This window comes from Aplidium turbinatum, chromosome 14 (genome assembly GCF_918807975.1).
Source record: "Aplidium turbinatum chromosome 14, kaAplTurb1.1, whole genome shotgun sequence".
Taxonomy (NCBI): Eukaryota; Metazoa; Chordata; class Ascidiacea; order Aplousobranchia; family Polyclinidae; genus Aplidium; species Aplidium turbinatum.
Window position 1 is genome coordinate 15,258,897 of NC_137485.1, and position 15,060 is coordinate 15,273,956.

At 37.5% G+C, this 15,060-nt stretch overlaps 1 protein-coding gene across 1 annotated transcript; it reads right to left on the minus strand.

Annotated features, from left to right (window-relative positions):
- Positions 1-247: 247 nt before the first annotated feature.
- LOC145783699 (regulator of G-protein signaling 6-like) lies at positions 248-2,933 on the minus strand. The gene has a single exon (XM_082595587.1). The coding sequence runs from the start codon at positions 2,887-2,889 to the stop codon at positions 1,447-1,449; it is 1,443 nt and encodes a 480-aa protein (XP_082451713.1). The 5' UTR covers positions 2,890-2,933; the 3' UTR covers positions 248-1,446.
- Positions 2,934-15,060: the final 12,127 nt, after the last annotated feature.

The window sequence follows — 15,060 nt, forward strand, 5'->3', positions numbered from 1 at the left end:
GCTCGTGGAGGTGGCCGATTTTTTCATCGCAGCGATCGTTTTCTCGATTGCATCTTTCTCCTTCAGTCCGACCTTGTATGTCTCACCATTGACCTGATCTTGTCATGTTTGTTGTGGACGTCCCCGTGTCCTCTTCCCATCGAAAGCCAATGTCTTTCGGAGAAAATTTCTTTCCTCTCTACTTAGCAGATGCTCATACTACCTTACTCCTTTTGCCCTTTGCAAGTTGGTCCATAGCAGTGGATCCCAACCTTTGGGATTACTTTTTAATGTTCTGCGGATATGGACCTCTTGGTCTGATGCAAACAAGTAATAATTAAGACATAACGAATCGCAATAGACAGGTGAATTGCAGGAATTGACAAACTAAACAATGACGCATTCTATTGCCAGATCTGCTACTATTCGGTGAGTTCCTAACCCTAAAACGGCAATGATAATTAGGCTACGGTACCCGATAATTTAAAAACAAAAATTCAAAAAATCACTGAATAGGGATCGGATTCACCAAATCGGACTCACCGAAACGGGCCATTCCGCTATTGCCTGGTCACTCAGTGAAGAGTAGAACTCGGATAAAATGTGCTCGGCTGCGCCTGTACTGAGCAACGCATGTCTGCGATGGATACATGTCTGCGCTGTATTAAAACCACATTATTATTATATATTGTCAATACATTTGTTAATTCCTCCTACCATTGACAGTCGGACAAAAAACACACTTCCATAAATTAATCATCGTTCGATAGGCTGATTAATGCACAATGCGAGCGCGTATAATATATTTATATGAGCAATTGATTGAAGTTGACATAATCATATTAACACTGAACGGTCAAGGAGCTGTTCATACAACAAATGTCACATTGTATGGATTTTGAAGAAAATGGCGTCGTATATTAGAAAAGGCTCGCAGTACTTTCCTGATTGAAAAGCGGGATAATTAATAACAAGCTGCTGATCGAATGGATGAATGACACACTTGCAACTGTTCATTGGTTTCTTATTGCTTCATTTAAGCCTTCATTGCCATAACGATGACATACAAAAAGAATAAACTGGCATGAAGAACATCTCTGTCAAACAGAAAAGCAATAAATAAGGAAGCATAATCACGTATCTTTATGAAAAGATTATATTCGTAGACAGCAAAATCCGTCAATTTTACATTAACTCAACGTCTGCAGAGGTTAAATCTATGTAAAAATGACGAATTTTGCTGCCAGGGTTAAGAGTGGAGTGGCTGAAATCTTGTGTAATTGTGTTATGATGATACAATTGACAAATTTTACATCACATTTATTTCAACACTTAATAAATAAGTACTAATCTCATTGCGCGGCACAGCAAAAAGTGGCTCAGGCAGTGACATAACTCCAATGACATATACAAAATTCACAAGCAAAAATATCTTACTTATCAAATGATAAGCACAAATACACAGAATCAATATTCACCACTGTTTTCATTGTGTAATGCATTGTAAGAGCTATTAATTAGTTTAGAAGATAAATTCTTTGGTGGTGGTTTTTGCTTGGTAGTGACAAAATTTTTATACTGATCTGACTTTAAAAATCTTGCATAACTATCGGTTTTCATTAATTGATAAATGTGTTCCTGGGCCTGCTCAAAGCAGTAACGATCTGGACTTTCCATATTCTTTATGGTTATATCCTTAATCTGGGAATCAATGTTAATGGGGTTAGGTGTTTCATCAGAAACGTAATCTTGAAAGATAGTCTTCACTGAGTCTTTTGCTCTTTTCACTGGCTGCATCTTTAGATCTTGACAAGCTACGTAAAAATCCAAGTTTTCAGCAGAAACTTCCTTTTCCAGAAATTTTCGAAACTGCTCTCTACCTTGTTCATCGCGTAAAAGTTCTACAAAGGAAAACTTCCATCTTGTAGCGCGACGTGGTGTTATATCTTTGGCACGACTTTCTGTCCAATAGTGATCTTCATTAGAGATCCAGGGGTTGGAAGGTTCAACTGCTGTCATATGTGGGTCATAGCCAGCTTGTTGGTCTGTGTAGTTAATCAACGACTCACATACTTTGGACATTTTAAGACAATGTCGGTCAATTTGACGGTTGAGGTTTTGCACAGTTAAAGACAGAGTTTCAACACTTTCTGTGTCTGTAAGTGGGCTTGATGCAGGTTTTTCATTAGACTTTCTTGGTGAAGAATCATACAAGGATTTTTTACTTTTATCTTTGTACCAGTATGCTTTCTTGATATCAACTTCAGAAGTGTTTACACAACCAGGTACAGGTCGATGAACGTCCCAAAAAGCTCGTTCTTGACTGTCAAACACTTTGCGTTGAATTTTATCTCTTTTTCTATCTCTTTTTGCTTCAAGTTCTGCCCGTGCAAAAATAGCTTCCCAGTTTTTAGAAAAAGTGCGTTGTAATCTTGCAAGATTTTCAGCTTCATAATCAGCTAACTCCAATCTTGCTTTGTTCTGCATTGTACGCTTGCAGAGATACACTGCATATTCAGTGTTTTCTGGATCCCATCCATTTGATGGCCAATAAAATTTATCCTGAAATCTATAAAAGGAGCCATCATTCTTTAAAGTAATCACATGATCATCTATTGGAAAAAAATACCCATGAGAAGCAATTAGCGATCCCACATGAATAGCCTCATCCTGGTCAGGAATTGAGAGATTTGCCATAAGCCAACACACCAAATCTTCACCGCTGAAAACATCAGGAATTTTTGTTAACAAACTTTTCACAGTTTTTATTGGTACACCACCACTCTCATCTTGCATCCTTTTTATAAGGTCTTGCATTTTTCCATAAAGAATCATACTTGGAGAATCTTTCGGCACTTGTTTGGTGCCTTGTGCAGGAAGGGCAAGGTTTGAAAGTGCTGTTTCTGTCATTTTCACTATAAAACATGTAAAAATATGACAGCATTACCTAGTTATATTAATATATTAGGTTGCATCTAAAATCAAAATTTAACAAGTGAGGTATTTTAGGCTAGATTTATTAATGCATGTAAAAAATAAAATTCCAATGCACAGAACAATTGTGTCTGCAAGCAAAAATTGTGTCTGCCTAAAAAAATAAATTAAGTTGCATTTAAGCCACAACACCGATAAGTATGAGGTGAAAATAGTAAAAGCTCAAAAGTGAAAATATTTGCTCAATATTCACACATGTGCAATTTGGATCGAAAACTCCTCATTATATGAAGAGCTTGTTTCCAAAACCGCTTACATCTACTTTCGTGATTTCGAGAAAACCACGAAAAACGTTTATGCGCGTAAGTGGTTTTGGAAGAAAACGCAATTTTTAGTGTCGAATTTGAAGCAGAAAGAGAAGGTTTTGGAAAAAAAGGAATGGATAGTAGGTACCTATGGTAATACTCTACCTAATGACACTCTAAACTCAATTTTGGTAAAATGATGCCTAAGCGGTTTTGGAAACAAGCTCTTCATATATTCTCAAGAGTCAGCCAAATTTTACTGAGCCGATCGCAACATATCGATTTGTGATTGCGTTGAATTGTGTTCTGGCTGCTTTTGCACCACTACTGTTTGTGAACAACTATATGCTACTTATTTTTGTATAATTATTTTAATTTAATTATGGACATTCTTGTCTGATGCAAAAATCAACAATATCATAAAACCTCCTAAACCATTCAAAGACAGTACTGGTATTGACTTCTCATTGCCTGGGAGGTTTGTATCATAAATTCAAAACTGAATTTTAAAAGTTTCCATTTTCTTTGTTGACTTGAATTAGCCAGAAATAATTATCTCTCCCAATCTGATATCTTGAAGCCTTTTTTGGTAGCCTATATCATTAAAAATGTTAAAATGAGAAGGTATCGTATTCTGATGTTTGTTTATGCTGATGCCTATTTCACAATTCAGTCCCACATGATGTCAAAATGTTTAGGAATGTTCAAAGCCAAACAATATGTTTTGTCGATTGATAAAATGCAATACGATGGTTCCAACCATCTCCATCAAGGAGTCTGTTTTTCAAGATATGATACTTTGTACATACGGTAACAGTTTGTGCACACTGCACATAGCTTGCATATAAATACTGATAAGGGCATGCTAACAATTTTCAAGCAAAAATTGCAATACAGTAAGTGGCTGATGCATTACAAAAAATTTTAATTTGAACTTTTTCTTGTTAGTTCCAAAAACCTATCCAAATAGCTGTAACCTACTTGTCCTGAATAAATTGAAGCAACCAGGCAATTTTGATCAGTAACTCTGCCGCCACCTATTAATTGCTACGGTACTTGATTGATTGAATCTTTGCACAACATGTGTTCCTGTTATGAGCTCAGTGGCCGAATGGTTTTGGCTCTGGTGCTGAGATCGATTCCAGGTCAGGTCAAACATAAGACTTCAAAAATGGTACGGTACTGATTGTGTTCTTTCTTACACAACAAAGTGAGAATAAGTCAGATAATAAGGTGATGGCATGCAAACCTGACATAAAAATATGAAAGAGCCCTGTCGCTAAAAGACCTTAGATGTTGTAAAGCAACGATAAATAAAACCATAACATTAATATTATTAAACAATAACATATTGTTAATAACTACAAAAAATGCAGAATGCCAAGCAGAGCAAATTACATCAACTATAGTTATGGTATTACTTTCTAAAACCTCTACAGCCTGTTTCACCCTAAAAGGGTGATCATCAAAAGGTCCTTATTTAAATAGAAGCATTTCTATTCATTTTAAGTAATATTTTTTTTTATTTCAAACATTGATAAAATATTTCTATTTGAATAAAGACCTTCTGATGATCCCCCTTTTAGGGTGAAACAGGCTGTAGAGGTTTTAGAAAGTAATAACTATATTTGATCACAGTAAACATTATTATTATATACGGTATGTAGGCTATTTCTGCACTCATGTAAGCAACAGGCAAGGGCGTTGTCAACACAAGATTTGTTTGGGGGCGGGGGTGGGGCAAATAAGTAGTTTTGCATGAGTCATCGAAGGCGGAGCACGTATGGAGTCCTTCCCACAAAGTTTGAAAAAATACCTTAAAATTACACATTCTGAGAGTACTTTCAGCCTAAATCTTTAATAAAACTTGGTTGAATGATGCTTTAACAGAGTGTGCTGTAGTTTATATGATATGTCAACCTTATCATGACTTATGAACAGCTAGTCACCTAGTATTCAATTGCTACAATTCCTACTTGACCATTTGAAATATCCTATGCAGAGGAGGCATTTCTTTTTCAGGAAGAGAAATAATTTCTGGTGGAGCTTATTACAGACAGTAGCCTGAAGAGTTCTATCAAAGTACTAAATATAAAAGTTAAACAGCTCCCTTGTACACAAAAACATAATTCCTTCACAACTGAACCTGAATGCCCAGAGGGCCAGAGTTTATGAATATGATGCATGTCGAAAAAAACATTTCCTGATTTTGGGCGTGACTGGATGAGTCGTTATAGTCTCTCAATCAATTAACAGTCATGCTGCTAGTGGCAGTTAATGCTCGACTGATTGTAGACTATTTCAATTCATCAACATGAAAAAGTACTCATTTATCTTTTTCCACACAGAAAAATGCAGACGTTCACTCAATGAAAAAATGACCAAGTTTGCTGCCTGGGTTCAGTGGCGTAGCCAGGAAAAAAAATTTGGGGGGGGGGGCCAAATATTTGATGAATTGAAGAGAACGACAAAGTGTTTGATTTAAGATATCGCCACCTGATGTGCAGTGGCGTATCCTGGTGGGTTGAGCAAGGGGAAGCAATGAAATTGGTGGGGGTTAGAGCGTGCCGAAGACATGCGTATTCTAGGGGTCCGGGGGCATGCTCCCCCGGAAAATTTTTTCAAAATTACGCTTAAATAATGGATTATAGCGCTTTCTGGAAACGCTTTTAGGATAATATTTGTATGAAATTTATTAGCAGATAAACAGCTATTAACTTATTAAAGGTAGCTCTTACACACGAGCGGGCAAAATCTGCGGCTAAAATTAGAGAACACCAAAAACTCAGCTACACAAAAACCCAACAGAGTAAGCCATTCTGAAATTGCTTCCACAAATCAGTTAAAAGAAACGTAAACCGAGTAAATTTTGCGCGATTTACAATTTGCAAAATTTATTGGTGTCTTTCTGTGTGTCTAAAACAAGTCCTTGGGGTGTTAATAACCAGATGTCTTGGAAAACGTTATAAATTTCTACAAATTTTATTATATTTTCAACAAAGGGCTTAACTTCGGAATCTAAACTTTGAAAATTTGGGGGGGGCCATGGCCCCTTTCGCCCCCCCTGGCTACGCCTATGCCTGGGTTACCTGTTAATTCAAATAATAATGTATTGCACGATAAGTTTCTGGGAGCCCATTTGTAGCAAGAATTGACAGCAATAGACACGTGTTTCGCCCACGAGACTGGGCCAGAGGCGTAGCAACCGCCCTCCGAACCCTCCGATCGGAGGGAGCCCCGCAAGGAATGAGGGCCCCTCCGCCGAAGTTTTTGGAAAACTATTGAAATACAGGATATAGGCTAACCACGTGGTCACAAATGCACGCAAAATAGCAGAGCTTATTGGTATTGAGCAGGTGTTTTCAAAAAAACACGGTGCGACGTAGGAAGAGAATGTTTGGTTAGGCTACGAATGTGCTGATGATTTGGGTCGTCTTTCTGCTGAAGAAAAATTCAAATCGCAATTTTTTCTTGCTCTCACTGATCAGGCCATGTCTTCTGTTTCTTCCCGCTTTGACCAACTCGTGGAGTAGTAGCCTACAAGTTGTTTGAATTTCTGTACAACGCTAGCAGCCTGAAGAAGTGTCTCAGAGAAAATGGTTGGGTTGGTTGGTTTTGAATCTTTATCCTCGGACTGACAAAGCCTTGATTGGTTATTCCTGGTAGTTTTGCATACTTGTAGAGGCTCTTGACACAGGGCCGGTTACCGAGATTGGCAGAGAGAAGTTTTCCGATTATTGAAGTGTTGTTGCCAGGAAATTATTCCATTTATTAGGTGCCGCTGAATGGAGAGGAGTCCTGAAATGCGTTGCTCATTGCTCAAGCGCACACCCCGAGAGTCGAACTTTCGCCGCGTGATCTTGAGCGGACACGTAATCCCTGACCTAACAGGGCGGACAATGGAACTGGACAATCACTGCAAAAAATTTAAAAGAAAAATGGGAGACATTGATACCAACGAACTAATAATAGAATTGAATCGTTTTATTTATGTCATCGAGAAAGAGAGAGGACTTGTCACGGCAAGCATTTTTTTAACGTACAAGAACAGCCTTCAGGAGATATATCCGAATCTTTGCATTTGCATCAGAATTCTTCTGACCGACCACACCAGTTACTGTTGCCAGTGCTGAAAGGACCTTCAGCAGAAAGAAACTGATCAAGAATATTCTGCGCTCAACCATGACAGATGACAGGCTTTCTGCTCTTGCAACTACCATCGAAAACAAGATTGCTAGATCCCTGGACTATGACCCATTACAATTTGCGCAGAACAAGGCTTGAAAGAAGCGCTTTGCATAATTATAGAATATATGTCCACAATGTCACTGTAGACCTATGTATACACAGTGCACTGGTGGGCGCAGCTGATGCAAAAGTTAGCTTTCAACAAAGAAATCAGCGGATTTCCAATAAATTTACTTTCGCTAACGAGTCCGCTAATATTTCCAAATATTAGCGGAAATGCTAATCCGCTAACCAAAGCGTTAGCTTCCCTAATTAGCGGAACTGTGCCCTCTACTGTGTATACATAATATGAACCCTGCATGTTGTGTAAAATAAATACCACAGTCCAGTTTCTGCGTTGGAAGGGGCCCCACACTTATGTTCAGAGGGGGCCACGTTCTTTGTTGCTACGGCCCTGGGCTGGGCTCATCAGTATCGCACCGTACTCTTGCCACTGACTGCCCAGAAGGCTGCCCACTGGCTGCCCAGAAACTTATCGTTTATTGGAGGTCTGACTGGCTAGCGTGAAAGCTACACCGTTATGGTTAACGAATCGCAACAGCTCGCTGTACTAGTGAGTGCTCAGCCTTGTGCTGACGGCCGGGAAGAACGCTTCTTCTTCAAATGTATTGCACGTTTGCAGATATTTGATAAAAAATCAGCTTTGATTGATTTTGAGTTGTCGAGTGTATTTTTGATTCTAACAAGTCAACTGAACCTACTTCTCTATTGAACCTGACGTCTTAGGTCATGGACTGTTGCTAGAAATAAGCAAAGATTGCATCACCTTTGTCACACCTGTGAAACATTACATAATCGTTAAATCTTGAATTACGAGATATGGTGTAAGCCAAATTCAACAGGTGTTTGAATAGCTTCATAATGCTTATCATTATTGCGTCACAGAAGCTGCTTACGTGCGTTTGAAATATTGCAATTTTAAAATTGTTGTTTGAAAAGTTGGTCGCATATTTAACTGTTTTGCTTAGTGCTTGCCAGCTGGACGAAATTTCCGTCTTTATCTCAGTTAATTTGTATTGTAGTGACAAGTTTTAGTGGGTACGGTGTTGCGTCCCAATTTCGACAGCATTGAGGCTAATTTTACAGAAATACAATTTTTGAATAGACATTTTCAGAAGAGTGTTTCTTTCGGTCATTAGGGCAAGGCCAGGTTAGTTGATATATAGAAGGTTAGTTGATACATCACTAAAAACGGATTCCAGAAAACGGATTTTGTAGAAATACCGCCACCAACTGGTGAAGAATGTTGATTAAATGGTGATATGATGATTTCGTGGTTATCAAATTTCAAGTTTGTAAAATAATGCAAAATGTTCAAAAATTGAGTTTTTTTGCAAATTTTTTCAAATTTACAATTCAGTTAATTCTTGATTGTTTGAAAAACGGTAAGAGATTAACTTCTTGGCGACAGGCAGTGTATTGGTGTAAAGTATTATTGCATAAATCAAATCATTTTTAACTGACTTTATTAGATTGATGACAGACACATTTTTGATAAAAGTAAGGAAAAGGTTAGTTGATACATTTTAGCTCAGGCTAGTTGATACACTATATCAACTAACCTGCATTCGTACATTCAGTACGGTAACCTGCAATATTTCAACCATATTTTCAGGTAAAATACGTAAATGTGAAACTCTGTAAATCTGTTTGGAAATAGTTGTTGAAGGATTAAGCTGTGTGTAAATGAAGCTGCAGGACCTGTGAACTTGACACTATCACTTCAATTAATAAGGCCTCTTTGACAACATGCCCCAGTTTTATAAAAGAACAACTGATCGATGCTACAGATCAACTGAAGACTCTCTACGTAAATTGGCTGTCATAAGAATTGACAATTACACCAATTTCCAAATCTGTATAACAAGTTGACGTTAGGAAGAACATCCGGATGTAATACCGTATATCTTTATCACATTTTACTCTAGATAACACTATAAGACTGCAGCACTGTCATGGCTTTTGGTTAACTCCTGACCTGGCAATATGGTTCTACTATCTACACTACAGTAGGTAGTTTGAGTATAAATTTCAAAAGCATAAAGTATAGTCTCAATATACTTGAGGCGTATTTTGATCGTATCAACTAGGAATCCCATGTATCAAATAACCTTATGAGTGTATCAACTAACCTTCCAAGAAGGTTAGTTGATACAAACCGGAGTTGTATGTTTGAATGAGTCTAAACCGATAACTAGTGACATCAAACAGACTTAACTAGGGGGAAAGTTAGCCCAACAAACAAACTTTCTTTAGCACCATAAATGGTGTTTCTATGTCCAACAGTTTTAGTAAAATCTCACTAAACGTGAAAATTGTATCAACTAACCTGCCTTTCCATACAGACGAACGGATCCGGGAACTTTATGTTACAATTTTCCCACGAAGAGATTATGGTTTATCGCTGTGACCAATAGGCTTGCCATTTTTTAGAAATGCAAATCAGGGACGCAAAGTGAAAACTGCAAATGAACTTAATGTAGGCCTAACACAAAAGAATTTAATGCAACTAATGGTAATAAATGTGGGAAAATTACCAATAGGCTATATGTAGGCCTATTCCACCAACGAAAACAAAAGAACTTAATCATATTTATGAGAAAATGAATCAGGCCTAATAATATTTTTCTGTGCTAATCATCTTTTTCAAAAGTAGCCTAAGCTGTCCGATTTTATCTTTTCATAAAATTCACTACATGTCAAAGCAACATTTATTTTGCAAATGAGGAAAGCTTTGATATTCTGTTCTAGTATTTGGCCTCTGTTATCCGATCATATAGGCTACTGTTCATAATTGAAAAAAATCGCTCAACTGGTGCTGATAGCCTATGTCCCAGGCAAACAAAGCACAAACTCGACAAGTTTTTGAAAGTTTGGAATGATTATGTTTTTGTTGACAAAAGTTTGAAACAATTTGATCCACTTTTGTTCATAAGATGTCGTTCCATTTTGCCGTGATTCTTTCCTCTCACTCTCGGACGATATGTATTTCTTTACCAAAACGTGCTCATCGAAAAGGAAATCGATGTTGATCATTTGCTTCTGAAACATTGTGTTGATATTTTCCGCAGACCCACTTGAGAAAGAATTGCTAAAATAGCTAACTCAAGAATTTTTTTTGCAAATCTCAAATTAAAAATTCCAGGACAAACTGGTTAACCGGGCGGGACAACGGGACAAGACCTTAAAATCGGGACTGTCCCGGCTCAACCGGGACGTATGGCAAGCCTATGTTTAGAGATGAACTCATGTAGACAAAAATACAAGTAAGCCAATCTTCATCTCCACCTTCAGACATGCCTTTTAGTGTCTTGTTTGTTACCTGTTACACAAAAACACAGCGACATGTTCATCAGCGGTGTCAAACCGTAGAAGTTACGGAAAAGAAAGCTAAGACGTCTATTTCAACATTTGCCTTGATTGACTTGAGTCATATTCGATTTTTTTGCAACATTTCTGTCAGTTTCATTTGAAATTGTTATTAGGCTATTATTTTTTTTACATTTTTTATTTCGTTTTGCTTCATCCCACTTTTCATGTTAACTTAAGAAAGCAAACAGCCATTTGTTCTAAAATCAAATTGAGATACATTATCATTATCTAGCCTTACCTTTGTTGGCATTGCATGAAGTAAGGTAGGCTATACGTATGTTATGACTAAGGATTCGTGGTTAGGACACAAGAAATTCAGTAAATTTGATGAAATACAGACACAATAGTCTACACCAACAGACCAGTGTTGAGGTGAGTGTGATTTTTGAGACTTCGACTCCACTCTTTCTCCATGAAACCAGATTTCACTTCAATCCGACTCCAAAAAATTTCTTTATTTTTGACTCCTCAAAGTTCTGAAATAACGTGACACTTGCCAATGCGAATGACACAAAATAGCTCTGGGGTGCAAAAAATCTCTGTACACTTTCTATGTAACCTACGTAAATGTTTTCAGTGGTGCACACTCATAAGGATCACCGCTGGGTCAAAAATCGTGGAGACTGGAGACAGATTTTTTTTCTACAAACAGAACTAGCCTATAGGTATAGGCTATGGAACTTATTTGCTTCAACCAAAATGCAAAGTTGCTAAGCCAAACTCCGAATCCACTCCACATCAAAACTTTTATGAAAAATGAAACTTTAAATTCATTCCATTTTCTGAAAATCGGGCAAACTCCAGCTCCACTCTACAACAGACCTGATTTTGTATGAATTTTTATAACTAACTTTACAAAGTGTTTTTGGCTTGAGTGATCATTTGGTTTTTGATTTTACAGAATTTTCCATGGCAACTCTGATTGTTAAAAAACTTTGGTTTTGTTTACGCCAAAATAGCAAGAAACATCGATTATTTGCTTCAGGCATGTATACCTTTTAGGCTTGTACACATGTATTTGGAGTAGGTCTGCTTTTAGAAATTTTTGCCGTAAATCTAAGTTTTTTTTCAACAAAAATGCCTAGCTTAGTAACCAACTTTGGTGTTTCACTTTTCTAGAAGGTCAGCCAAGTGGCGTAACTGCCTGCATGCTGCCTGCGTGAATGTTGGTTAGACATCTCATTTGGGCCCAGGCAGTGTCTTGGCAAGACACTTTAAACCAAGGGTCTAAAACACGGCCTGTAAGGACTTTTGGTACGGCTCGCAATGCATTTTTAAGCTGTAAAATAATTAACAAAATTTTACAGTACGCATTTTTTCTAAAGATTTACAGTAGAAAGGTAAATGCACTAAAATTGCTCAAAAAATCTCAAAATGCCTATCAAACTTTATACAACTTTTTAGTACCGTACTATTGTTATTTTAACATTATTTGATTGCTTACAAGAAACTCATACTGTTACATCACAATGCCTAGCCTATTCACTTATTGTGTCTTATTGCAATAGTACCGTAACCTTGGTACGGTATTTGCAGAAGAAATCAGTTCTTCAAAGACTTATTTTTTTTAGCACGTTTAGAAAGTTGATTGCAAGATTTTTACGCTCCAGGCCCATCGTTTCATTTTTTGTGTTCGTACAGTGTTTTTCCGGCGATGGGATAGTGCAACGGATAAGGTGTTGCCTTCCAATTATGCAAACCTAATTTGACTCCCGGCTTCAGCTGGTTGTTGAAAACACCGCTCACCTCTACCTAGGGTGTAATAAATTAGGTGGGCTTAATTGCTGCAGGAAAGGCTGCTGAGAGAAAGGAATTGGCCACCCTACTCTCCTTAGTGCTGTAGGCTTAGTACAATGAGAATCTTATCTTCTCATACCCAACATTTGGGACTACCTTTACCTTACAATGTTTTTCCATCTCTTTGTTCTTACTACTTTTTCTTGCGATCTAACGTTCTTGGTGTGTTCTTACTACCTTTTTATTGCGTTTTAACTGTGTTATTTTGTTTATTGACTTCTTAAGGTGTATTGCAGTCCTCGAGTTAATTTACAAGTGTTTATTTGGCTCTCTGAGCAATTTGAGACCCTTGCTTTAAACCATTCCAATACGGAGAGTAGCTGACTGATGACTCTATACTCTATAAGGTCTTTTTCAGTTTGGTGCTTCTAAATGTTTTTGAGATGCGTCTGCAATTCACAATGTAGCCTATGTTCACACAATATATACAATTATACAAGAATCAGTTTCTATGTAAACTTTGTCTTTTTCATGTATTATGTACGTAGCCTATACAATCAGGGCTGCGATTTTTGCCTTTTTCGGTGACGAGGTCACTCGACACGCGCCATCACTATTCGACAAACGCTGTGCCTTACGGAAAAAAACAAAAAAACAAAACGAAAAAAAGGAAAATAAAAAGGAAAAAACTGAGAGAGGACTAAACATCGTCAGGTCGAGGAACCATCGGGGGGGGCATCACGTGATGCAATCATAAGAGTGCTGACTTACGTAAACTTTCCTTCGCTAGGTACTTCAAAGCGTCAGCCCCGCCATTTTGAACACTGCGGGAGAATGCTTTGATCAAAGTTCCAACGTCTGGCATCAAACATTTCGCAACACACGTTTCGTGCTATTCGACATAACGGGTTTCTTTTATAGATGAAATAACCTAGGCTACGTTGAGTTGTCAACGTCTATGCCAGTTTGTATTTCGCCGTTTGAGCTAATTAGCAATATTGCTCTGGTAAAATGACTGTTGGATACTTGCTATGAAAGTTTTTCACATGTAGAAAACAGCCTAGTTTCCGACCAGACGTTCAGAAATACAGATGAAAAAAGCCGTTATTTTTATGGAAAGAAACATTTTGAACACTGCGGGAAAACGCTTTGATCGAAGTTCTAACGCCTGGCATCAAATATTTTGCCCCACACGTTTCGTGCTATTCGACACAACGGGTTTCTAACTTTCTTCGAAGTAGGCTACATTTACTTGTCAATGTCTGTGCAAGTTTGTATTTATGTCTGACTTATGCACTTGTTGTTCCAAGAATGGAGAATTTTTTTGCAATGTGAATAAAGAATAGTAGACAGATAAACACGGTTGCAACTCGACTTCCTTCCACTAAAAGGGTTTCTGTGATTACGTATTGGGCGATTTTGCACTTGCATTCACAAAAGCACACAACCCAGCTAGCAAAACCCCTTGTTTTTACATTGATTCAACGTCTGCAAACGTTGAATTGAAAAAACGAGAAGCGAAAAATATGCTAGAGTAGTCTATCACGACCGCACTGTTTGATTTGTTGTGATGTAATAATACCAAAAGTAGCGATACGCATGCTGTTACGTTAATTCACCTTAAATAACTCAGGTGAGAAAAGTAAGTTAATTTTGGGTTAACTTTAAAGTAAGTTAACAGCACAAATCGATTTAAATTTCCTGGAGGGTTATATTGCGTAGGCTACCCAGACAGCAAAAATCATCATTTTACATTGATTCAACGTCTACAGACGTGAAGTCAATGCAAAAATAACTAATTTTGATGCCTGCGTTTCAATGCCCAAGAAGAAAATTACGTTTGTTTTACATTAATTCGACATCTAGCGACGTTGAATTATCATAAAATAACGTTAATTGCTCAACCAGGTACTGGTAACAAATTAATAGCTCACTGCGAGATGATTGCCTCGATTTACGTTTACACTAACATAATTTCGGCACAATTGGGATACTGCGAGCAAACACGAGTCTGTTTGATAAAGAACTAGCTGTCAGAATCGGAATTATCAGATACTGTATCGGAGAATGAGGTTGTCGCGTCGTACTTGAATACTTCATCGTACTCGCGTCGTACTTGAACACTAGAATACTTGAAGATGCAAAACTGCCCGTTCATGAACGCGCAATGCCATATGATCGGAAGCATTACTTTACTGCCAAAGAACCATTTATCGAATTTCACACTACTTTTTTAACTTGACCCCGTAGCTTTTCTAATTCCAATTTGTTTCCGTCATAAAATTCTTTTCAAATTTTGCAAAATACCACACTAACTTTTCCTTCTGTTTGATAATTATTCTATAGCAGGTAAATTCTACTTTTTAACTGTATCTTCTTTCACCATGATTTATATTCGCAACGACACCGGTAAACAATAAGCATTCGATGAAAGAATAACTTTTGCGTAACAATTAAGCCAGTATTTACAAGGTTGCAAACTTTT